Source organism: Notothenia rossii (assembly GCF_949606895.1).
Source record: "Notothenia rossii genome assembly, chromosome: 5".
Lineage (NCBI taxonomy): Eukaryota > Metazoa > Chordata > Actinopteri > Perciformes > Nototheniidae > Notothenia > Notothenia rossii.
This window is the reverse complement of record NC_136903.1, coordinates 76,592,762-76,612,073: the sequence shown is the minus strand read 5'-3', so window position 1 is coordinate 76,612,073 and position 19,312 is coordinate 76,592,762. Positions and strand designations below refer to the sequence as shown.

The 19,312-nt window shown below is 39.6% G+C and overlaps 2 protein-coding genes across 2 annotated transcripts; one reads left to right on the top strand and one right to left on the bottom strand.

Moving 5' to 3' along the window:
• The first annotated feature begins 215 nt into the window (after positions 1–215).
• Positions 216–14,266, top strand: utp3 (UTP3 small subunit processome component). Its single transcript, XM_079685763.1, has 16 exons — positions 216–435; positions 959–1,046; positions 3,618–3,674; positions 3,773–3,829; positions 3,912–4,017; positions 4,109–4,177; positions 4,268–4,389; positions 4,483–4,638; positions 11,488–11,559; positions 11,811–11,851; positions 11,938–12,034; positions 12,488–12,622; positions 12,743–12,879; positions 12,958–13,018; positions 13,732–13,839; positions 13,978–14,266. The coding sequence occupies exons 1-16, from the start codon at positions 419–421 to the stop codon at positions 14,065–14,067; spliced, it is 1,413 nt and encodes a 470-aa protein (XP_079541889.1). The 5' UTR covers positions 216–418; the 3' UTR covers positions 14,068–14,266.
• Positions 14,122–17,564, bottom strand: ppcs (phosphopantothenoylcysteine synthetase). Its single transcript, XM_079685764.1, has 4 exons — positions 17,449–17,564; positions 15,522–16,053; positions 15,337–15,440; positions 14,122–14,802 (listed from the first exon to the last, which is right to left on the bottom strand). The coding sequence occupies exons 2-4, from the start codon at positions 16,048–16,050 to the stop codon at positions 14,476–14,478; spliced, it is 960 nt and encodes a 319-aa protein (XP_079541890.1). The 5' UTR covers positions 16,051–16,053; positions 17,449–17,564; the 3' UTR covers positions 14,122–14,475.
• Positions 17,565–19,312: the final 1,748 nt, after the last annotated feature.

Here is a 19,312-nt window from a genome sequence, read left to right as displayed (position 1 = left end):
CTAACACAATATTAAAGTGGGATTTGATTTACTGGTGGCGAGGGTGGCTGGGGTTACAATTGGTGTAGGTGTAGACTCAATGTATTTGATTCAAACCATGATTCAAACCCGTAAACAAGTCATTCAAAACTCAAACACTAAATCAAATAGATGTATGTAGCCCTCCCTCACAGTAGAGGGCGGTGTGCAACCTTCACGTTGCTGTGGAGACCGTCATGTAAAGTAAAGTAGAAGAAGAAATCACGGAAGCACATGGCAACGAGAGTGGAAGTGTGTCGATATACAACTGGATATTTAATACAGTTCTCTTTTGTTTTATCTCCAGTTGTCAGCACTGGTGTTTAAAAGCATTGCTTCTTTTCCACTGTAACGTCCTATTTGTCTGCTAACGTGCAGCTAACAGTGTATCGTTTCCATCATGGTTCGAGAAAAAAGGTGAGTTCGGCCAAAGTTAGCTAAACCAGAGTGCATGTTTTTATGTTGCTAAGTGATTGTTATGCTGCTAAAGCTGCATTTAGCCTCATAGTTAGGCAGAGGTGTTCTGATACAGTCTATGTTTATGATATGTTTTGACACCTTGTCATCGATGTTTGTCTAAAAAGTTTACGTTTTTCCTTTTCCAACCGGACCTACAGTAAACACTAAGTTATTCCATTATTATAACGCTAAACATTTTCCAAATTCCTTGAAAACGTATCCCAATTTTCTACAGTTTTGCCCTTTTTATTAACCATGTATGTTTGCTTTTAGTTCAGTTTATTTAGGTATTGTGCTTTCATTCTTGTCTAAGTATGAATGTATGTATTTAGGTATCTGTAAACTTGAATGTTGTATGCATGTGTTTTAATTAGTTATGTTATTATATGAGAGGGCAATCCTTCGATACTGTGTGTTGTATTGTTATATAAGTGTTGTAATTATATTATTTAATGTCTGTCTCCTTTCTTTTACCATTCAGAACTATAAAGGCCCCAAGGCAAAAGAAGCCAGTGCAATATGATGAAGATGACCCTGAGGGATACAAGAAGATGCCTGTCCCTGACAAGGTAGAGCAGCAGACCTGTCCCTGCTGACTGCACTGTTGTTGTTGTTGTTGTTGTTGTTGTTGTTGTCGTCGTCGTCACAGTAGGGTCACAATAAGACAGAGATGCATGACATACAAAATGCAGGGTTTGACATACTGAGAGAAATGTACCTAAGTATTGTAACCTACATCTGTTGGTTCATGATTAATAATGATTGGTGATATTTTGTAATCGTCACTTGAGTTTCAGAAAAGCTTTTGATTGTTGGTATTGATCTACAGTATTAAATATAAACTAGATGTGGCTAGATTCCAAAAAAACTGACAACATTTAGAAAATGTTATGTTATCTTCTTGTAATAACCAGACACTGGTGATATATATCTTGTACATCAATCAGGTAACTCTTAACTAGGGATGGGTATCGTTAAGGTTTTAACGGTACTACTACTTTTATCGATCCGGTCTTTTAACGGTACTTTTATCGGTTCTTTTGGAGAAAGAAATAAGGTAAACTAAATCAATTGTGAACAAAACTAACATAATAACATAATATTTCACATAAAAAGGAACAACAATGTTTTAACAAATCGTATTAAATAATGTGATGACAGAACTGTAAACAGAACAGCTGAAACTTTAACAAAATAAATAACTCAGTTACCTCTAATCATTAACCCATGTTTGTATAATTGAGTTAACTCTGTGTGTTGCTGCTAGCATACATAACACCTGACGTGGAAACGTTACTCGTGGATAGGGCTACAGAGCTACTAGAAAGACAGTCGAAAACGGTGCATTTCTCCGTCTGGATGTGGTGCACTTTTGCAAGATGTTTTGACAAATTGCTCGTGTTACCGCCCTTACATGCTAAACTCTTATTGCACTATTGGCAACAAGCATTGTCCACAGGGCCGGCCATCCCTACAGGCCAATCACGCAGGCTGCATGGGGCCCCGCCTTGCGCAGGGGGCCCCGCCCAGAGGGCGTCAGCTGCTGTGCGCAGTTCTCCGCTCAGTTCTCCGCGCACCCCCCGCGAGAGTGAGAGAGAGGTGACAAGGGGAGCACGTCTGTAACCCGACACCGTTGCAATGAATCGACATCTGACCAATCACGGCTTTGATACGGCCACTAGTGCAGGTGAAGAGATGTCGGTGAAAAGACAGTTTCAGTATGGCCCAAGCAAGAGGGGAAAAAAACAAAACATGAAGAAACTAGAGCATCAGTCGAAGGTGGGTTATTGTATGAGTCAAATGTACAACTTGCGAATGTTGTATAAGTCAAATTGCCAATTGCCATATTAAAACATCAGCTGCAATTCACGACATGAAGAAGGCAATCTCTGCATAGCATATAGGCCAATGGAGATGCAATTATTTACAGCATTCTTTATTTACCGTTCATTCAAGTATGTGATGCCTTTTATCTGCTAATGTACAGGAGGAAGAGTGATAAACTGTGTCTAGTTGGCTTACATAACAGTTAAAGTTTACAGCCTAAAAAACATGGAGCATTTTTTCCCCTTTTATTCATTTTTATGTCAATTTGCACATTTCATGGTGATGCTCAGCCTCTCCCCTTAACTCCTAACAGTCATCATCATGTCAACAACAACACAGAGAAATACTGATAGGAATGTGTGTGTAGTTGTTGATACGTTGCTGACAGAGGGAACTACATTTGAATACAGATTTAAGAAATATCAGTTTTTGAGCATGTAATAAGCATGTTTTGTCTTGACTATATTACAAATATATTATACTAATATAATATAGTATTTATATTATTGAATTGATTATGATTATTAGTAGAAGTAGTTTATTTGCATTAATTATATTTTAAACTTTTTGAGGCTAGTATTTGGCAGGAAATGCAGACGTATTCACCTGTAAACGCATACTGAACGACATACATGCATATTTACCATTTACCTCACTGCATAAAAAAGTAACTGTTGATAATAATAATAAACAGGAATTATATTTGCAAAGTAGCCTACTTTGTTCTCCCAAAAAAAATGTTTCACTCCTGTCGGTTGGGGGGGGGGGCCTCATCTCACAATGTCGCTTAGGGCCCCCAGTTGGCCAGGGGCGGCCCTGATTGTCCACATCGAGACGGGTAAAGTTTAACCTCACCTCGGAGCGCGTTCTCTCCGCCATCTCCTCCATGTGTGTGTTTCTGCATGTAGCAGCCACGTGTGTGTAAACTGCCCCGCCCCCCCGCACACAGACAGGAGAGAGAGATCTCTCGACTGGATTGGAAAGATCGAAAATACTAAAAATAATCAGAGACGCATTTTACAGTCTTTTTGCGTATTAGAAACGGAGTTGGCGACACTAACACTGCAATACAATGTTTGTGTAGCATAATACATATGATATATATGTTTTACATGTCTCCAGTACCGATAAAAAGACCAATAACGTCGGAGCTTAACGGTACCACGGTCTTTAATAATTCAGCCCTGGGGCCCGTTTAATACCGGGGCTCGGTACCCATCCTTAACCATCGACAAACTTTCCTACATCAACTCTGTTTTGATGTTGTAGATTATTTTAACGTCATATTTGAATGTCTTCCCTCTTCCTTTCAGAAATCCTCACAGTACGCAAAGGACAAAATTGATGAGTTTCATGATGACAAGATTGCAGTAAGTCCTCCTCATTAGCAGTTCTTCAGTATGCGGATGTTGCTGTGTTTACGTCGTCTTATATATATTTGTTTTGCTGCGTTTTTTCTTTGTCACAGAAACTTCTTGCCAGCGGTGTTCAAATGGAGAGCGACCAGGAGGACATTGATGAGGAGGTAATGACTTGTGTTTGCTGGGATTTATATTCTTAAATCAATGTAAATTAAGAACCAATTCAAACTCATCTGAATTTCACAGGAGGAAGTGATGGCTCTGGATGATTCGGAGTCAGATGATGAGGAGGGAGAAGAGGAAGAGGAGGGGACAGATATGGAAAGTGATCTAGAGGAGAAAAAAGAAGACGGTAAATATACAATCCATCTTTTTTTGCGAAGGGTTTTGCCTTACTGTATATAAACAAGCCTATTTAACTTGAACCTTGCTGTCTTCCTCAGATCTTCCTAATGAAATGGCATGGGGCACCAAGAAGAAGATGTTCTATGACTCTGACTATGGGGCCACCAGTAAGCATCTTTTATCTCCACCAATATTATCCGGGTAATTCTGGTTTTCTAAATGGCTAATATTGAACAAAAATGTATTTGTGTTATTAGAGGGTAAAAAGCAGGATGAGCTGGAAGCTGAGGAAAAAGAGGAAGAAGAAGAAGCTAAAAATATCCAAAAACGTTTAGCTGCAAATCTGAGCGAGGAGGATTATGATTTAAACTTCTTCCAGGTATTTTGTTATTCTCTTTGGTACACCATTTTGGTAAATGAAAAATTATAGAAAATGTTTTTAATTGTGATTGTTTGATTCGTTTAAATGAAGGAATTTGCTGTGGAGGAGAAGGATGATGACAAGACTGCAGGAAAACAAGAAAGGATTGTCAAAGATCTGAAGCAAATGTCCCAGAAAGAGAAAATGAAACTTTTGAAAAAGGAGTCACCAGAGCTGCTTGAACTTATTCAGGATTTCAAAGCAAAGGTAAAACACAAGCATTCAACCAAAACCAATGTGTTAAAAACTGTTATAGAAATATCACTCGTCACCGGCTTGATCTTCAATATCAAGACACATGTATTTATTATCCTGCAAGAAAGGAAGTAGTGATCAAAAAGCTGCATGGGGCAAAATAGTTCCCCAAACAGTGTCCTTGACATGCTTATATACAAGAGAGTGTTATGGCGTATTTCCACTGCAGGGCCTCGCACGGCTTAGTACGGTATAGTTAGGCCTTGGTAGGCCAGGCTCACTTTATGCTGCGTTTCCATCACAGTTTAGGAACTGGGGTAGTAACTATAGTAACGCAGTGTAGGCGGAGCCGAGACGTCATCTTCAATACGAAACACAAAACCAACATCAGCCGTTAGCTGTTAGCCCTCCGAGATCACAGCTCCTCATATCTGTTCAGAAACTAGACAAAAGTTAAACAAGTTCAAACCACAGACTGTCTGTGTCATGGTGAATACAGTCGCTGGTTTATTTATGTCTGTAGGCCGTTGTTGTGAGTGTGGATGGTCAGAGCATATACTGCGTTAGCTTAGCCGATCTCCATTCAGAAAACACGCATTTTAAAAGGTTTTTCTCCTGCTGTCTGTCTGCAGACTTGTCAAAGCATTAATTCATGGTTTTTACTAACCAGTATCAGTATGTTGTTACTTTGCATCATTTTGAAACGTGTATTACAATTAAATCACGATAAAATATGTTCATTTTGTTGTAGTTGCCAGCAAGTCTCTCACTAGTTTAGCATACTCAGCCCGGTTGTTGGCCCGAAAAGAACCTCGATTTTGGAGAGCCAGAAAAACTGTGAAAAATTACCCGCTAGCCGGAACGCAACCAAAAATGGGCCGGAAACGGCACGCTTAAACCGCGCTGTAGTGGAAATGCGCCATTAGTCATAGATATTGTTGTAGTTTCTGAAACCTGGTTAAAACCGTCTGTCACTGACACTGTTATTCACATTGATGGATATAATGTATTCAGAACGGATCGTAAGGGCAGAGCTGGTGGTGTTGCAATATACACTGCTGAGAAACTACAGTGCTCAGTCCTTCACTCAATTTCAATTCCAAGGCAATTTGAGTTGCTAGCAGTCCAAATATCTATAGCAAATGCTCCTCTCACTGTTATTGGCTGTTATAGGCCTCCATCGGCCATCATGGATGCAACTACTAGCCTTACTGAATTGTTGTCTATGTTTTCTTCTGAAATCATATTAATGGGTGATTTAAATTGGGACTGGTTGAGTGATAAATCTTCACAGTTTAAGCAGGTTTGTGATTCTTTGAACTTAACTCAGCTTATTGATAGTCCCACTAGAATAAACCCTGCCAAACCCAATAACGATACCCTTATAGATGTCATTCTAACAAATGCAGCTCATAAGTATGTGTCTGTTGGTGTTTTTCCTAATGATATCAGTGACCATTGCACTATTGCTTGCGTTAGGAGCACTAAGTTGCCCAAAGCCAAGGGCCTTATTGTCCTCAGGCGCTGCTTCAAACACTTCTCTGAGCAGGCTTTCCTACACGATCTGGCGGAGGTTAAATGGCACTTCATAGCGTTAATTCCATCTGTTGATGTTGCCGTCCAATTTTTTATTGATCACTTTTTATCGATTATTAATAGACATGCCCCCCTTAGAAAATTCAGAGTCAAGAATAGGAACACTCCATGGTTTACTAGAGAACTATCTGATCTAATTCATGATCGAAATAAGCGATGGTCTTTAGCTAGAAAGTCTAACACTAGTGATGACTGGCTTCTTTTTCGTGTCCTCAGAAATAAATGTTCAGCCCTTATTAAAAAAGCTAAAGCTGATTATTATCTGAGCTTAACCACTGATTGTTTTAATGACCATTCTAAGTTCTGGAAAACAATTAAATCACTTCAGAACAAGAACGTTTCTAGTTTCCCACAAAAACTGAAGGTCAGTGATTATTTTATTTCAGATTCAGATGGTATGTCTAATGCTTTCAATGCTCACTTCAAAAAGGCTGGTCACATTTTTGATGAGCAAAGTCATGACTCTCTAAATCAGGGGTGGGCAATTATTTTTTCCATGGGGCCACATGAGAAACAAAAAATATTGTGGAGGGCCGGTCCAAAAGGCTGAACTCAATTCTGCATAATATTAATTGTATTTCTTTATAAAAAGCAGTAAATAGCATTGTTTTGACAAGCTGGTAAGAGTATATGTTATAGTTGAGCAATGAAAAAGTGAGGTTGCCTTACAAAAAATGTAATTTATTCAATCAAATTTCCCAAAACAATGGTAAACAAAATGTGAACGTTTTTCACAATTTCTGACTCATATTAGTGAACATTTTCAGTCGCATTCACTACAAAACACATTTTGAGTTTCATATACTGTTGGAAAGTTGTGTAAAGGTTCTTAGCATTCTTAAGACATCACAACATTGTCTTTGTGCTCCAAACATTCAGCAAGATACATCATATTGAACTGTCACTGAACATCACTGAACTGTGATTTTGAGAAAAGGCTTCCAAAGAAAGTGTCCCAGTTCACTGCTAGTTGGTTCCTTTACATGCCTACATTTGTAGTCTTACCACCTCATTTGGTGTTTTTAAGTTCTTTTTTCTTGTTCAGTGAGAGAAATCTAGTCTCTGCTGGGCTTTAACGAGTGCATCGAAGTCAGGTTGAATGTCTGAGGTGGAGATGCGAAGCACAGCTGACAGATGATCATCAGTGAGAGAGGATCTATACCTGGATTTTATAAACTTCATCTTTGAAAATGTTTGTTCACATATGTAGGTAGAGCCAAAGAGAACCAACATCTTCTGAGCATGTCTCCTCATGTTTGGAAAGTTCTCCTCCTCGAGAGAAGAGTAGAAATCCAGCAGAGATCCTGACTTAAAGCGCTCTGCCAGTACTGCATCAGACTGCAGGTCAATGAGTTCCAGCTGAACATCACTGGGTGCATTATCCATACTGCAGGTAAAGGGAGAGGAAATCATGAGCATTTCATCCTCGATTGTTCGGAGATCTTCAAATCGCCTTGAAAACTCACCATGCAATGCTCCTAACATGGATGAGTACCTGCGGAGGTGATCAGCTGATGGTGTGACTTCTTTCAGGGTTTGCATGTGAGTGAGAGTGTTGCTCTCCAGTTGGCTTGAAAGAAACTGCATCTTTCTCATGAAAGCCTTCACCAGGCTGTGCATTTCATGAACAAAAAGGCCCTTGCCTTGCAGTTTGGTGTTCAGTTCATTCATCAGTGCAGTCACATCAACAGCAAATGCAAAATCTGCCATCCAGTCCTCGTCTGAGAGCTCTGGGATGTCTTTGCCTTTCTTCTCACAAAACTCTTGAATCTCTGCTTTCAGGTCCCAAACTCTTTTTAGCACTTTGCCCAGGCTGAGCCATCTGACAGCTGTGTGGTAGCCGATGTCACTATGCTCAGTCTCATGCTCCTCCAAAAGTGCAACAAACTGTCTGTGATTCAATGCCCGTGCCCTGATGAAGTTTACTATTTTAGTAACAACATCAATAACATGGTGAATTTTTAGCACTGACTTGCACAACACATGTTGGTGTATAATACAATGCAAAAATACCAATTTCTGATCTGCGTCGATTTCAGTCACTTTATCTTGCATACGTTTCAAAAGTCCAACATTTTTACCTGTAAGATTTGGACAACCGTCTGTTGTGACACCTGCCAGTCTGTCCCATTTCAGTCCCAGCGTGTCCATGCACGCATTTACCTCCGTGAACAGATCGCTCCCTGTCGTCGTCCCTTTCATCGGCCGCATTGCTGCCAGCTCCTCCGTAATCTTGAAGTCCGGCGTTATCCCACGGACAAATACGAGTAACTGCGCTGTGTCGCGGACATCACAGCTCTCGTCCAAAGCCAAGGAGATAAAGTCAAAACTTGCCACTTCATGTTGCAGCTGAAGCTCCAGATAACCCGCAATGTCCTCGATCCTTCTCGTCACGGTTCGCCTGGACAGCGGGACTTGCTCAAAGGCTTCTTTTTTTTCAGGGCATATTAGTGCTGCAGAGTCCACTAAGCACTCTTTGACAAACTCCCCCTCTGAGAATGGCTTACTGTGTTTAGCTATTTTGTGGGATATCACGAAGCTGGTCTTAGTTGCTGCATCCTTGGATGTGTGAAGCTTGGTAAAAAAGCCTTGCTGCTTTTGCAGCTTAGCTAGCAAAGCGTTCGATGTGCGCGCCCTTTCAGCATCAGTCAAGTTTTTGTATTTCTCCGCGTGTTTCGTCTCGTAATGCCGACTCAAATTGTAGTCCTTGAACACGGCGATCTGCTCCCCGCAAACTAAACACACGGCTTTACCTCCGACTTCAGTAAATAAATACTTAGCAGTCCAATTTTTGTTGAAAACCCTACATTCGGCATCTACCTTTCTTTTTTTAGCATCAGCTGACATTTTTGAGCGCTAAAGTCGTCTTGTGACAATTATCCAATAACGCGCACGTCTTGATTTGAAGTATTGCGTCATTATGTACGTGAATAAAAAACAACTTCAAAATAAAAGCATTGCAGCTTTAGTCCATGCATGAGGTAAAATTAGAAAATATGTTTATTTTGTAATTTCCAATTAACCTTACACGGGCCGGTCAGAGTCAACCAAAGGGCCGTATGTGGCCCGGGGGCCGTACAGTGCCCAGGTCTGCTCTAAATGGTCGTACTCACAGCCCTAGTCAAGAGATGAGCTCCCCTGTTTTTGATTTTGCTTCTTTCTCGGTCTCTGAAGTCTTACAGGGTTTGCACTCAATTGATCCTAAAAAGTCTGCCGGGCCTGACGGCCTCGATCCATTCTTTTTAAAAATTGCAGCTCAGATTATAGCACAACCAGTAACTGATATTTTTAATCTCTCCCTGTCCACTCACACACTGCCAGCTCTGTGGAAGCAAGCTCTGGTATCGCCCCTCTTGAAAGCTGGTGATCCCACTGAGTTAAATAATTATCGTCCTATCTCAAATCTTTCTGTGTTATCAAAGATTCTTGAGTCCCTAGTTTCTACTCAGCTAAAACTTTTTTTTAATTCACACAACATCCTTAACCCTATGCAATCTGGATTCAGATCAAAGCACAGTACTGTGACTGCCAGTCTGAAAGTCTTAGATGATATCAAGGCTGCTTTGGATAACAAATCTGTTTGTGTTGCATTGTTTATTGACCTAGCCAAAGCATTTGATACTGTAGATCACCACATTATGTCTAATGTTATGTTGGTGTCTCGTTTTGGTCATAATGCCATTTGCTGGTTTCAGAGTTATCTAACCGACCGTACTCAATGCGTCAGGTTGGGTAGCACTGTCTCTGACCCTGTCACCTTGGAGAAGGGCGTTCCACAGGGCTCTATTTTGGGGCCTTTGCTCTTTTTATTATATGTAAACAATATTTGTAATCAGATGCAATTTTCTACCTATCATATGTATGCTGATGACAATATTGTATATTCATGTGCTCCTTCTCTGGACATGGCCGTTTCCAATTTAAAATCTGATTTTATCACGCTGCAGCATGCACTTCTTGATTCCAAACTGCTTTTGAACAGTAAGAAAACCAAAGCAATGCTTTTTGCTCCCAAGTCAGCGTCCTCTTGCCTCTCCATTGACACCCTTGATGGCGTCTCTGTTGAGTTTGTTGATATCTACAAATATCTTGGCTTTTGGTTGGACAGTAATCTGAACTTCAAACACCATATCGAAGTTCTAACAAAGAAATTGAAATTCAGTCTTGGCTTCCTTTACAGACTTAAATGTTGTTTTTCAACTTCATCCCGTAAAAGGTTGGTCTCTGGCTTATTCCTGTCCCAGCTGGACTACGGTGACACCATTTATAGATTTGCCTGTCCCACTGTCTTGGCCAAACTTGACCCACTCTACCATGCTGCACTGCGTTATATATCAAATGCACCCTATAGGACTCATCATTGCACACTGTATAGCCTAACTGGATGGTCCTCACTCACTATGCGTAGGATGCAGCATTGGTTTTTATTAATGGATAAAGCCATTTTAGGAAATCTTCCACTCTACATATGTGCCAGATTTGCTCCAGTTTGTGACTTTTACAACCTCAGATCCAGTGCCTTGATACGGTTCCAGGTTCCTGCTGTGCGGACTGAGGCTGGAAAAAGGAGTCTCTTTTATTTTGGTCCTTGGTCTTGGAATGACCTTCAATCACGCCTCAAACTGACGGCACTTGTTTCTATAGCCTGTTTTAAATTGAAGTTGTCAGAAGTCCTTACCACCAGCTGCTCTTGCAGTAATAAGTAGTGCCTTTCTTACTGTCCTAATGTGCACAATGTAGTAACTGCTTTTTTTCATCTTTTGTTTTCTTAGTTATGTTCTCTGTATTTTATATGTTTGTGTTATGTGTTATGTGTAACGTTGCTGCCTTCTTGGCCAGGTCAGCATTGTAAATGAGATTTTATCTCAATGCTTTTTATCTGGTTAAATAAAGGTTAAATTAAAAAAAATTAAAAAAAAGTCACAAGATGCAGTATTCTGGCATTAGTTCAGATTATCTAAGGCCTCAGTAAGCAATACACATGACAGTCTTATGCCTATCTCCCTAGGGGCTGTGTCATCATGTTAATCGTAGGAACATAGCTATCGTATGTAAAACACAGTATTTCATGAGCGTCATCTATGTAATCATACATCCTGTTACGTACACAGCTACATAGGGCCTTTGTTATGTGCTACTCTGATATTCAAAGAGTACATTCAGTATTTTCCCAACAAAAACCTGAGCTTTAATAAGCCAAAAGATACTTGCATAGTTACCACAACCCAACATGTTATTGATGTGAAGTATTTTGTATGTGTGCAGCTAAATGAGCTGAAAGACGAGCTGCAGCCTCTTGTACAGATGGTCAAGGATGGAAAGATCCCCCCAGGAAAGGTGAGCACATTAACATTTGGCTGTATGAGAATCCACATTGAAATCAACCGCGGCTCTGATTAGGTTCTTTAAATAGCTGCAACTGGATTGATCATTAGATGGGATGTCTACTGTTATATTTTATGATGATTGGTGTCTGTTTTGTAAGCATCTAATGTCCATATGTCTTCAGAAGTACCAAACCACATAATAATACTGTCATGTAGCTCAGGCAATCAATTCCTAACCAATTTTTGTGCTTTTTTCCAAAGGGTGCTGACTACCTCAAGACAAAACAGCAGCTGTATCTCAAGTTAGTTGTGAATCAATTATTATTGCTTGTTGTTAGATCATGTCAAAGTTTTTTAATTAGTGGCTAATTATTCTTTCCTGCTGCAGTTACTGCACGAACATCAGTTTCTACATGGTGCTGAAAGCAAAGCGAATCCCTGCTCATAACCATCCTGTGATTGAAAGACTGCTCATCTTCAGAAATGTGAGTGCACACAGTGACACCTGTTGCCAGGGGAACATAGCATTAGTAAAGTAGTATTAGCGATTGTAGTTTCATTCTATATGTCAAGGAAACTGTACATTTTCTCTTTTACTTTATAGAGCATTATATTTGTTACTGGAATTTTGTATTTTCACATGTATATTTATTTATTTTTGTATATTTTCCACGTGTATATATTTTTTATCTTGCTATTTCTGAAATATATTGGACTGTCTTAGTTTCTCTTATGTACATTTCCTTCAATCAATATCAATAAAGTTTCTATCTACCTACCGACCGACCGACCGACCGACCTATCTATCGACCGACCGATCAATCTATCTAGAGCAGCTTCCTTTAGTGTGTCATTCATGTTTTGATGCTACTGTCATTTGAAAATGCCAGAAATGACTATTAGAACCCTGTGTCTAACGCTTGAATACCTTCCTGCAGCTCATCAATGAACTCAGTTCAGTGGATGCTCGGCTTGCACCGCAGTTTCGCAAGCTGCTAGCTGGGGAGGAGAAAGATAAATCCAGCAAACCTGCACAGGGCAAGAAGGCCAAAGTCTCCAATAAGAAGGGAACGGTGAGATCTTTGTGTTCGTTTTGTAACGCTATTGTATAAACTGAAGGGCATCCTCGATGTAGATCCACTGCTGATGTTTTGTATGACTATTGAATGGTAATGAGAACACGTTGTTTGCAGGATTCTGAAGAGCCTATGCCTGGGGTGGAGGATGACTCTGACTCTGATATGGACGAGGAAGCGGCTCTGCGTTTCTACAGAGATGCGGAGGAGCGTTCGAAATTGAAGAGAAAGGTCGAAGAACCAGAAACAGAAGAGTAAGTTTGATTTGAGTCTTTAAAATGGCTGTTTGGACAAGATCAACTCTGTATCTGATCAATGTGAATTTGTTGCAGGTTGGAGGAGAAGGAATATATGGAGGAAGATCCAGATGCTAAGAGAGGCATTACTTACCAGGTACAGTGTGACAACCACTAGCACTCTGAAGTATTAATAGCTAGTCAGACACTCTCACCTGGAAGTTCATATTAATAATATAACAGATCTATCAGAACACCTTCAGAGCAGGCAAAGGGATCCTGACAGTTACTTAGACATAAAGCAAGTTATACTCCTGGAAGTTGGACTTTTTTTAATGCTTGAATAACAAAGCTGAATACATTTTTTTACATGTTTACATCAAATAAATCGTATTTAGTTTTACTGCTACGGCAGTGCATGTCTTGTCTCTGTAGACAATTTCATTCTCAGTGTTTGAAGAAAAATTAAAGAGGGTAACATGTGTTTTTATAGATCTTTGGTACAGGGAAGTAACAAGTACATCAGAGATGCTTATAACACTTTTTTTTTTAATATTTGGTGCCCCTTACACCGTGATCACTTAATGCATTTCATTTTGAGTTACTTTAACTTATCATTATGAAATTAGATTGCATAATTGAAAGCTATAAAACAGCGACACCAGGTACAGCTTTATTTACAGCACAAATGTGTGAACAACTGAACGCAGTGTGTCCGGTGTTTGAGTGGAAAGGGATTTTGGTTGCGACAGTGGCGCCAACAATAGTACCCTTTTTGAAGTTTTACGGAGGAGAAGTTGTCTGTTGCCACTTTAAACTTTGTCATTTCTGTTCAGTTATTCTAATTATGTAACTCTTCCAATTTCACAGATGTCGAAGAACAAGGGGCTCACACCAAAGAGGAAGAAGATTGACCGTAATCCCAGAGTCAAGCACAGAGAGAAGTTCAGACGGGCCAAGATCCGCAGAAAGGGCCAGGTTTGTATTCCATACATTTTGATTACACTGTTTCAGTGCATCATGAAGCTTCTGAGGACTGCAGGCTCATCAGTTTGAATCCAGAGTATAGGTTGAAAAACCAATTCAGCAGTTGACAAGGTCGTTCAATTTCCCCAGGTCCGAGAGGTTCGTCGGGAGGAGACGAGATACAGTGGAGAGCGCTCTGGTATTCGTGCGGGCGTCAAGAAGAGCGTCAAACTTAAGTAACCAAACAAGAGTCCAATACGTGGTGCCGGGGGGGTTGAAAAAAAGACCAATGGATTAAACTTGTTGATTTTTATTATAGATTTGTAGTAAAGCATGTCACTGAATTATTCAACCGTCAGTCCCTTGTGTAGAAAAGGCAATAACATTACTTTGTTTCTAGTTCATTGCACAATGTGAATAAACATTTAATAAACTTTCATTAACTTGTGTTTTGTCATTGTACAGAAACAGTCATCAAAGCTTGGATGATGTTTTTTTTTTAGAGTACATTAGAAAGGTCATGAAGGCAGGATGTGTTTAAAGTTATATTATCAATATGATTAAAGTATTTATTCAAGCCGAGCTCAGGAACGAGTGAGCGCACAGACAACAACTCATGACTCAGGCGTGCAGTATGGATGATTTCTGTCAGCCCTCTTGTTGAGTTATGAACTTGTCGTGAGCTGACGTCAGGTTGCTCACTATCCTCTCCTCTATCTCCACCTCATTCTTGGCATCCTCCTCTGAGATGATCAGCTCAGCCTGGGTCTCGGGGGTCACCACCACCACATAGCCCCGTCTGGAGTCCAGCACGTTGGCCACCACCGCCTGATGCCTGTAGGTGTCCAGAGCCCGGCGAGCCTTGTCCAGCAGGATGGATGCATCTGTCTCCAGCTTAAAAGAAATGACAAAAGCCTGAGGGGCCCAGTCTTTCACCAGCGGGGACAGTATCTTAGGTACCATGTTCAAACTGAGCTGAAGGGGAGAAAGAAAAAGTATATTGTCATTAACTACCAGGTAAAGGAATACTTCACACACTAACCTTGTGCCATCTTCTATTCTTGATTTAAAAAAGTGTGAAAAGGAGGAAATATCTGGCTGGATGAACCAGGATGTTTTCAGCAACAGCAAAACTATATAAAAACATCTGTTTACAAACTCAAGTTTTGCATCCAAATAATTGATCTAGTCATATGCTCACAACTTTACAAACATACTATTTTAAAACAACTTCCACATTCACAAAAATGCATGTGTTTTACAACGGTGTGCATGTAGTCGGATGTTTTGATATAGATTTTCTGTTGGTACATGCCATTCTATTTACCTTGGAGACTTATTTTGGGGGGTTATTCTTAAAGAATGTCACAGAACAACCATGCTAGCAGCTTTTAGGCTGTTCTTAGCAACAGAGAGGATTGGAGCTTAATTTACAAACAGACATTGCCACCCCTTGAGTCGTGATTCTTGCAAGGCTGGAAAAAAAGTTTGGAATGTTTTTTCACCTACTTGAAGAGGTCCATTGGAAGACTGGATTTTGTGTTCGGGCATCTCAGATGCTGGGATATAGAAATCTGACACAGCTGCAGCCAAGTAAAACATGGCCATTGGTCCTATGTGCAGAATAGGGAGTTATGAGCAATACGCTTGACAAAAGCCACACATTCAACCTGTAGTAAGTTGTTCATCTGTACCTATAGCGCTGAGTGCCTGTGCTGCTGCTTTAAGAAGATGCAGATACTCTGACAGAGTGCTGAACTCGATTGGCAGAAGGAGGTTGCCTTCTTTCACTTCCTGGTATCTCTTCAGTGCTTTGGCAATGTTGGGAAGCACCTGCTGGTTAACCACCACTTCACCAGAGGAAGCTTCTTCTTCCCCTCTGAACATCAGGGCATCCAGCATGTTAATGTTAGAGAACACCCGTGTGTAGGGGTAGAGGGAGCGATGCCTGTGCAGGAAGATGACTGCGTAGCCTGAGTCCATGAAATACTCCGCTGAAGAGGCTCCTCGCCTGCCACTGCTGAAGTTATCTAGGAAGCGGACGGTGCGGGACTCTAGGGGAACTTTGGTTCCTCCTGATGTGATGAGAACCACTCTGCGACCCGCTGCAGCGTGTAGACTGGCGAAAGCAGCCATCTTCTCTTTAACCTCATCAACATGGCAGGGGACGGCAAATTCTTCTGCCAACTTCCCATCGATGGAAGATTCTCTGGGATTAGCCATCACCTGATGAGAGAGAGGGCATCATAGGGATTTTAATGTTGAAAATATTATTTCAAGGTTTGTCGTTGATGTTGAAAATGGAGCTGCTGTGATGCAAACAAAATCAGACTTGAACTGACAAAATAAAAGGATCATCGTCGATCATCAGGAAAGAGGATTTAGAATAGGAGGATGGGAGGCTGTGGCTCAGTGGAGAGTGTGCTGGACTTCAAATCAGGGGATAGCAAGTTTGAGTCCCACTGCAGTCAGCATGTCGTTGTGTCCCTGGGCAAGACACTTCACCCCAAATTGCTCCTGTGGGGATTGTCCACAGTAGTGAATGTATGTAAGTCACTATGGATAAAGGCGTCTAACACATGACATGTAATGTAAAGAATAGAGTTGTGATCAGTCAGGAAGGTTTATTTTAGGTCTGTGTTTAATGGGGAACTTTTGGATATTAACATCCATTTTGCCTGCCTGTTAAAGTAAAAGAACAAAAGTGTTAGCATCAGAATATACTTAAAGTACCAAAAGTAAAAGCACTCATTATGCAAATTGGTCCCTTTCTGAATATTAAATATTATTTGTTACCATTATAATTACTGATGCATTAAATTGTTATCAAAGCTGGTAAAGGTGGAATTACTTTGTATTATTTTATAGTTTGTGAATTTACTCCAGGTGTAACTAAAGTCTTATTTAATCGTCGATTATGTTTTAAATCAATAATCAAAATCTGCAAAGTAACTAAAAAGGTATTAAATACATGTATTGGAGTAAAAGTACACCATTTAACACTAATTATCGTGGAGTAGAAGTACAAAGAAACAGAAATGGGAGATAATCAAATAAAGTACCTCAAAATTGTACTTAAGTACACTACATGAGTAAATGGACTTAGTTAGTTTACACGACTGGTAGAATGAACATAACTTAATGTTAAATTGATGTCCCACTGGCAGATTCAGGAATTAAATGCCATGCTTTAAAAGTTGGATTGTGTTATTAAACTTGTGCAATAGTAAAGTAGTGTACAGGAATAATACAGGACTTTTTGTGGAGTAATTTCAGAGAGTAGTAGGCTATTAGTCATTTTACTAAAGCAAAGGACCTGAATATTTCTTCCACATCTGATCACAGTATGCATAAATGCTACATTCAGTAAACGTATCAGGTGAACCTTGACCGTCTGGCGCATGGATGTATAATAAGAACGTCTGGCGGCTCATTCACAGAAGGACACACAGCCTATTCAAGGTTTTCTGAATTGTATCGGCAAATGATCAGTAATATGACAGGTGGTGAGTCATTTTACACACGCTGCACACCGCTGAGCTGCTTGCTATTAGACTAATTTGCCACCGTGACAACAGCCTTGATAAAAAAAACACATTTGCTTTACCACAATATACTCACTAAACTGCGAAATGCCCTACTTTCGATTCCGAGGTTGATGTCAGTCAGCTTCACAAAAACTTCTGCACTTCCTGAAACCACTGAGCTGATTTGGTTGCTCTTAATAAAACAGAGAAGAAAACCTTCAGCGCCCCCAGTGGCCGTAAACGGCACTGCATCCACGCAGGTTAAATGGTGTCGACTCGTGTGTCAATTACTATTCTCACTTTCAATGAGGTGTTACTCTTAATTAATTAACATCACCAACACACAGACTCCCATGGGGCAGAGAGGGATTTCTCTTAAAGCGGATCTGTTCACCTTGACTAACCCTCTGAGTCAGTGAGTTTCATAATGGCAACACACATCTTGAAGTGTTGCTGCTGTTGTTTTATATTTATGATAAGTTTTGTATTATGGAAATCAGTTTTTTAGAACAATTCTATAGTATCACTCAAGACTCACATCTATAATTACAGATACACAAATGAAATGCAGTAAGACTTCTTTCTTCTTGCCAATAGTCCAATATTGTAGATTCATACTCTTGTTTTATACAAAATAATCAGATGCCTATTTGGTTGTCATGCGGCATTTTAATTTAGGCCTTTTTCTTTTTTATGTCTTTGGCCTATATTTAGTTTTATTCTGGATCTGACTTGTAACCAGAGGTGGGAAGTAACTAAGTACATCTACACCAGTACTATACTTAAGTACAATAATGAGGAACTGTAAAGGCAAGGCAAGACACGTTTATTTATATAGCACCTTTCAACACAAGGCAATTCAAGGTGCTTTACAAAAATGAAAGACATTCAGACAAAGGCATTTAACAAAAAAAGATAATAAAAGAAACGTAAAGGGAAAAATAGTCAAATGATTACGAAAAAAGCAAACCAGAACTTTGTTTGACTACAACAGTAAAATGATCCTTGATGCAACAATATTATCTAAATCATTTAGATAATATTGTTGCATCAAGGAGCATTTTATAAATATATATTTCCAGTGACATTTATACTAAATGTCACTAGAAATATATATTTTCGGCACAATAATTACTTTTACTCTTTAGACTTTAAGTACATTTTGCTGATAATACTTTTACTTAAGTAAGATTTTGAATGCATGACTTACCTTACACGATGAAACATGTCCCCACTAGAGAGGCTACATAAAAGGTCGAAATGTGTTTTATAATTTAATTTGAGCAAATAAATGCTGTGGGCTCCCTGAATGACCCACAGGAGGCGCTGTTGCCCTGCTGAAGAGTCGATCACATCACTTAAGCATGGCTGCTTTCTTTAATGCTTAGATTGATGTTGTCCACTAACTGGATTAGATTCCACTCAATTTGTGGACATGCATGTTTACTTTTATAAAAACAAAATCACCACGGTAAAATACAAAATGGCCAAAAGTCAATAAATACGAGAAGATAAGATTGTAGAATATAAATGAAACAACAAAGATAAATTGGCTATAAATAGAGATAACACATCCATCGTCCCTGCTACTTTACTTTAACTTCATATTTTATACAGCAGATATCCTACTAGTATTCAAAATTGATAATTTAACTGAACATATAAAATAAAACCTGTAACTCTATTATAGGAGATAAAACAACAAAATGAAGACAGGTCAGCATGACCTCACTAGATCTCACTAGACCTCACTGTCCAGTGAGGACATTAAGGATGGTCATGTCCTTGACAAAAATACATGTTTTTAATCCGGTAATGTAGAGGTATATTAAGTTACCTTGAATTCAGTTTCCACTGTTCAATAAAGAGTTAGACATGGTGAGGGAAATATCACTTATTTAATTAATTTTTTTTTTTTTTAGGCAATAAAATAACTTAGGACATTTTTTCAAACTGCA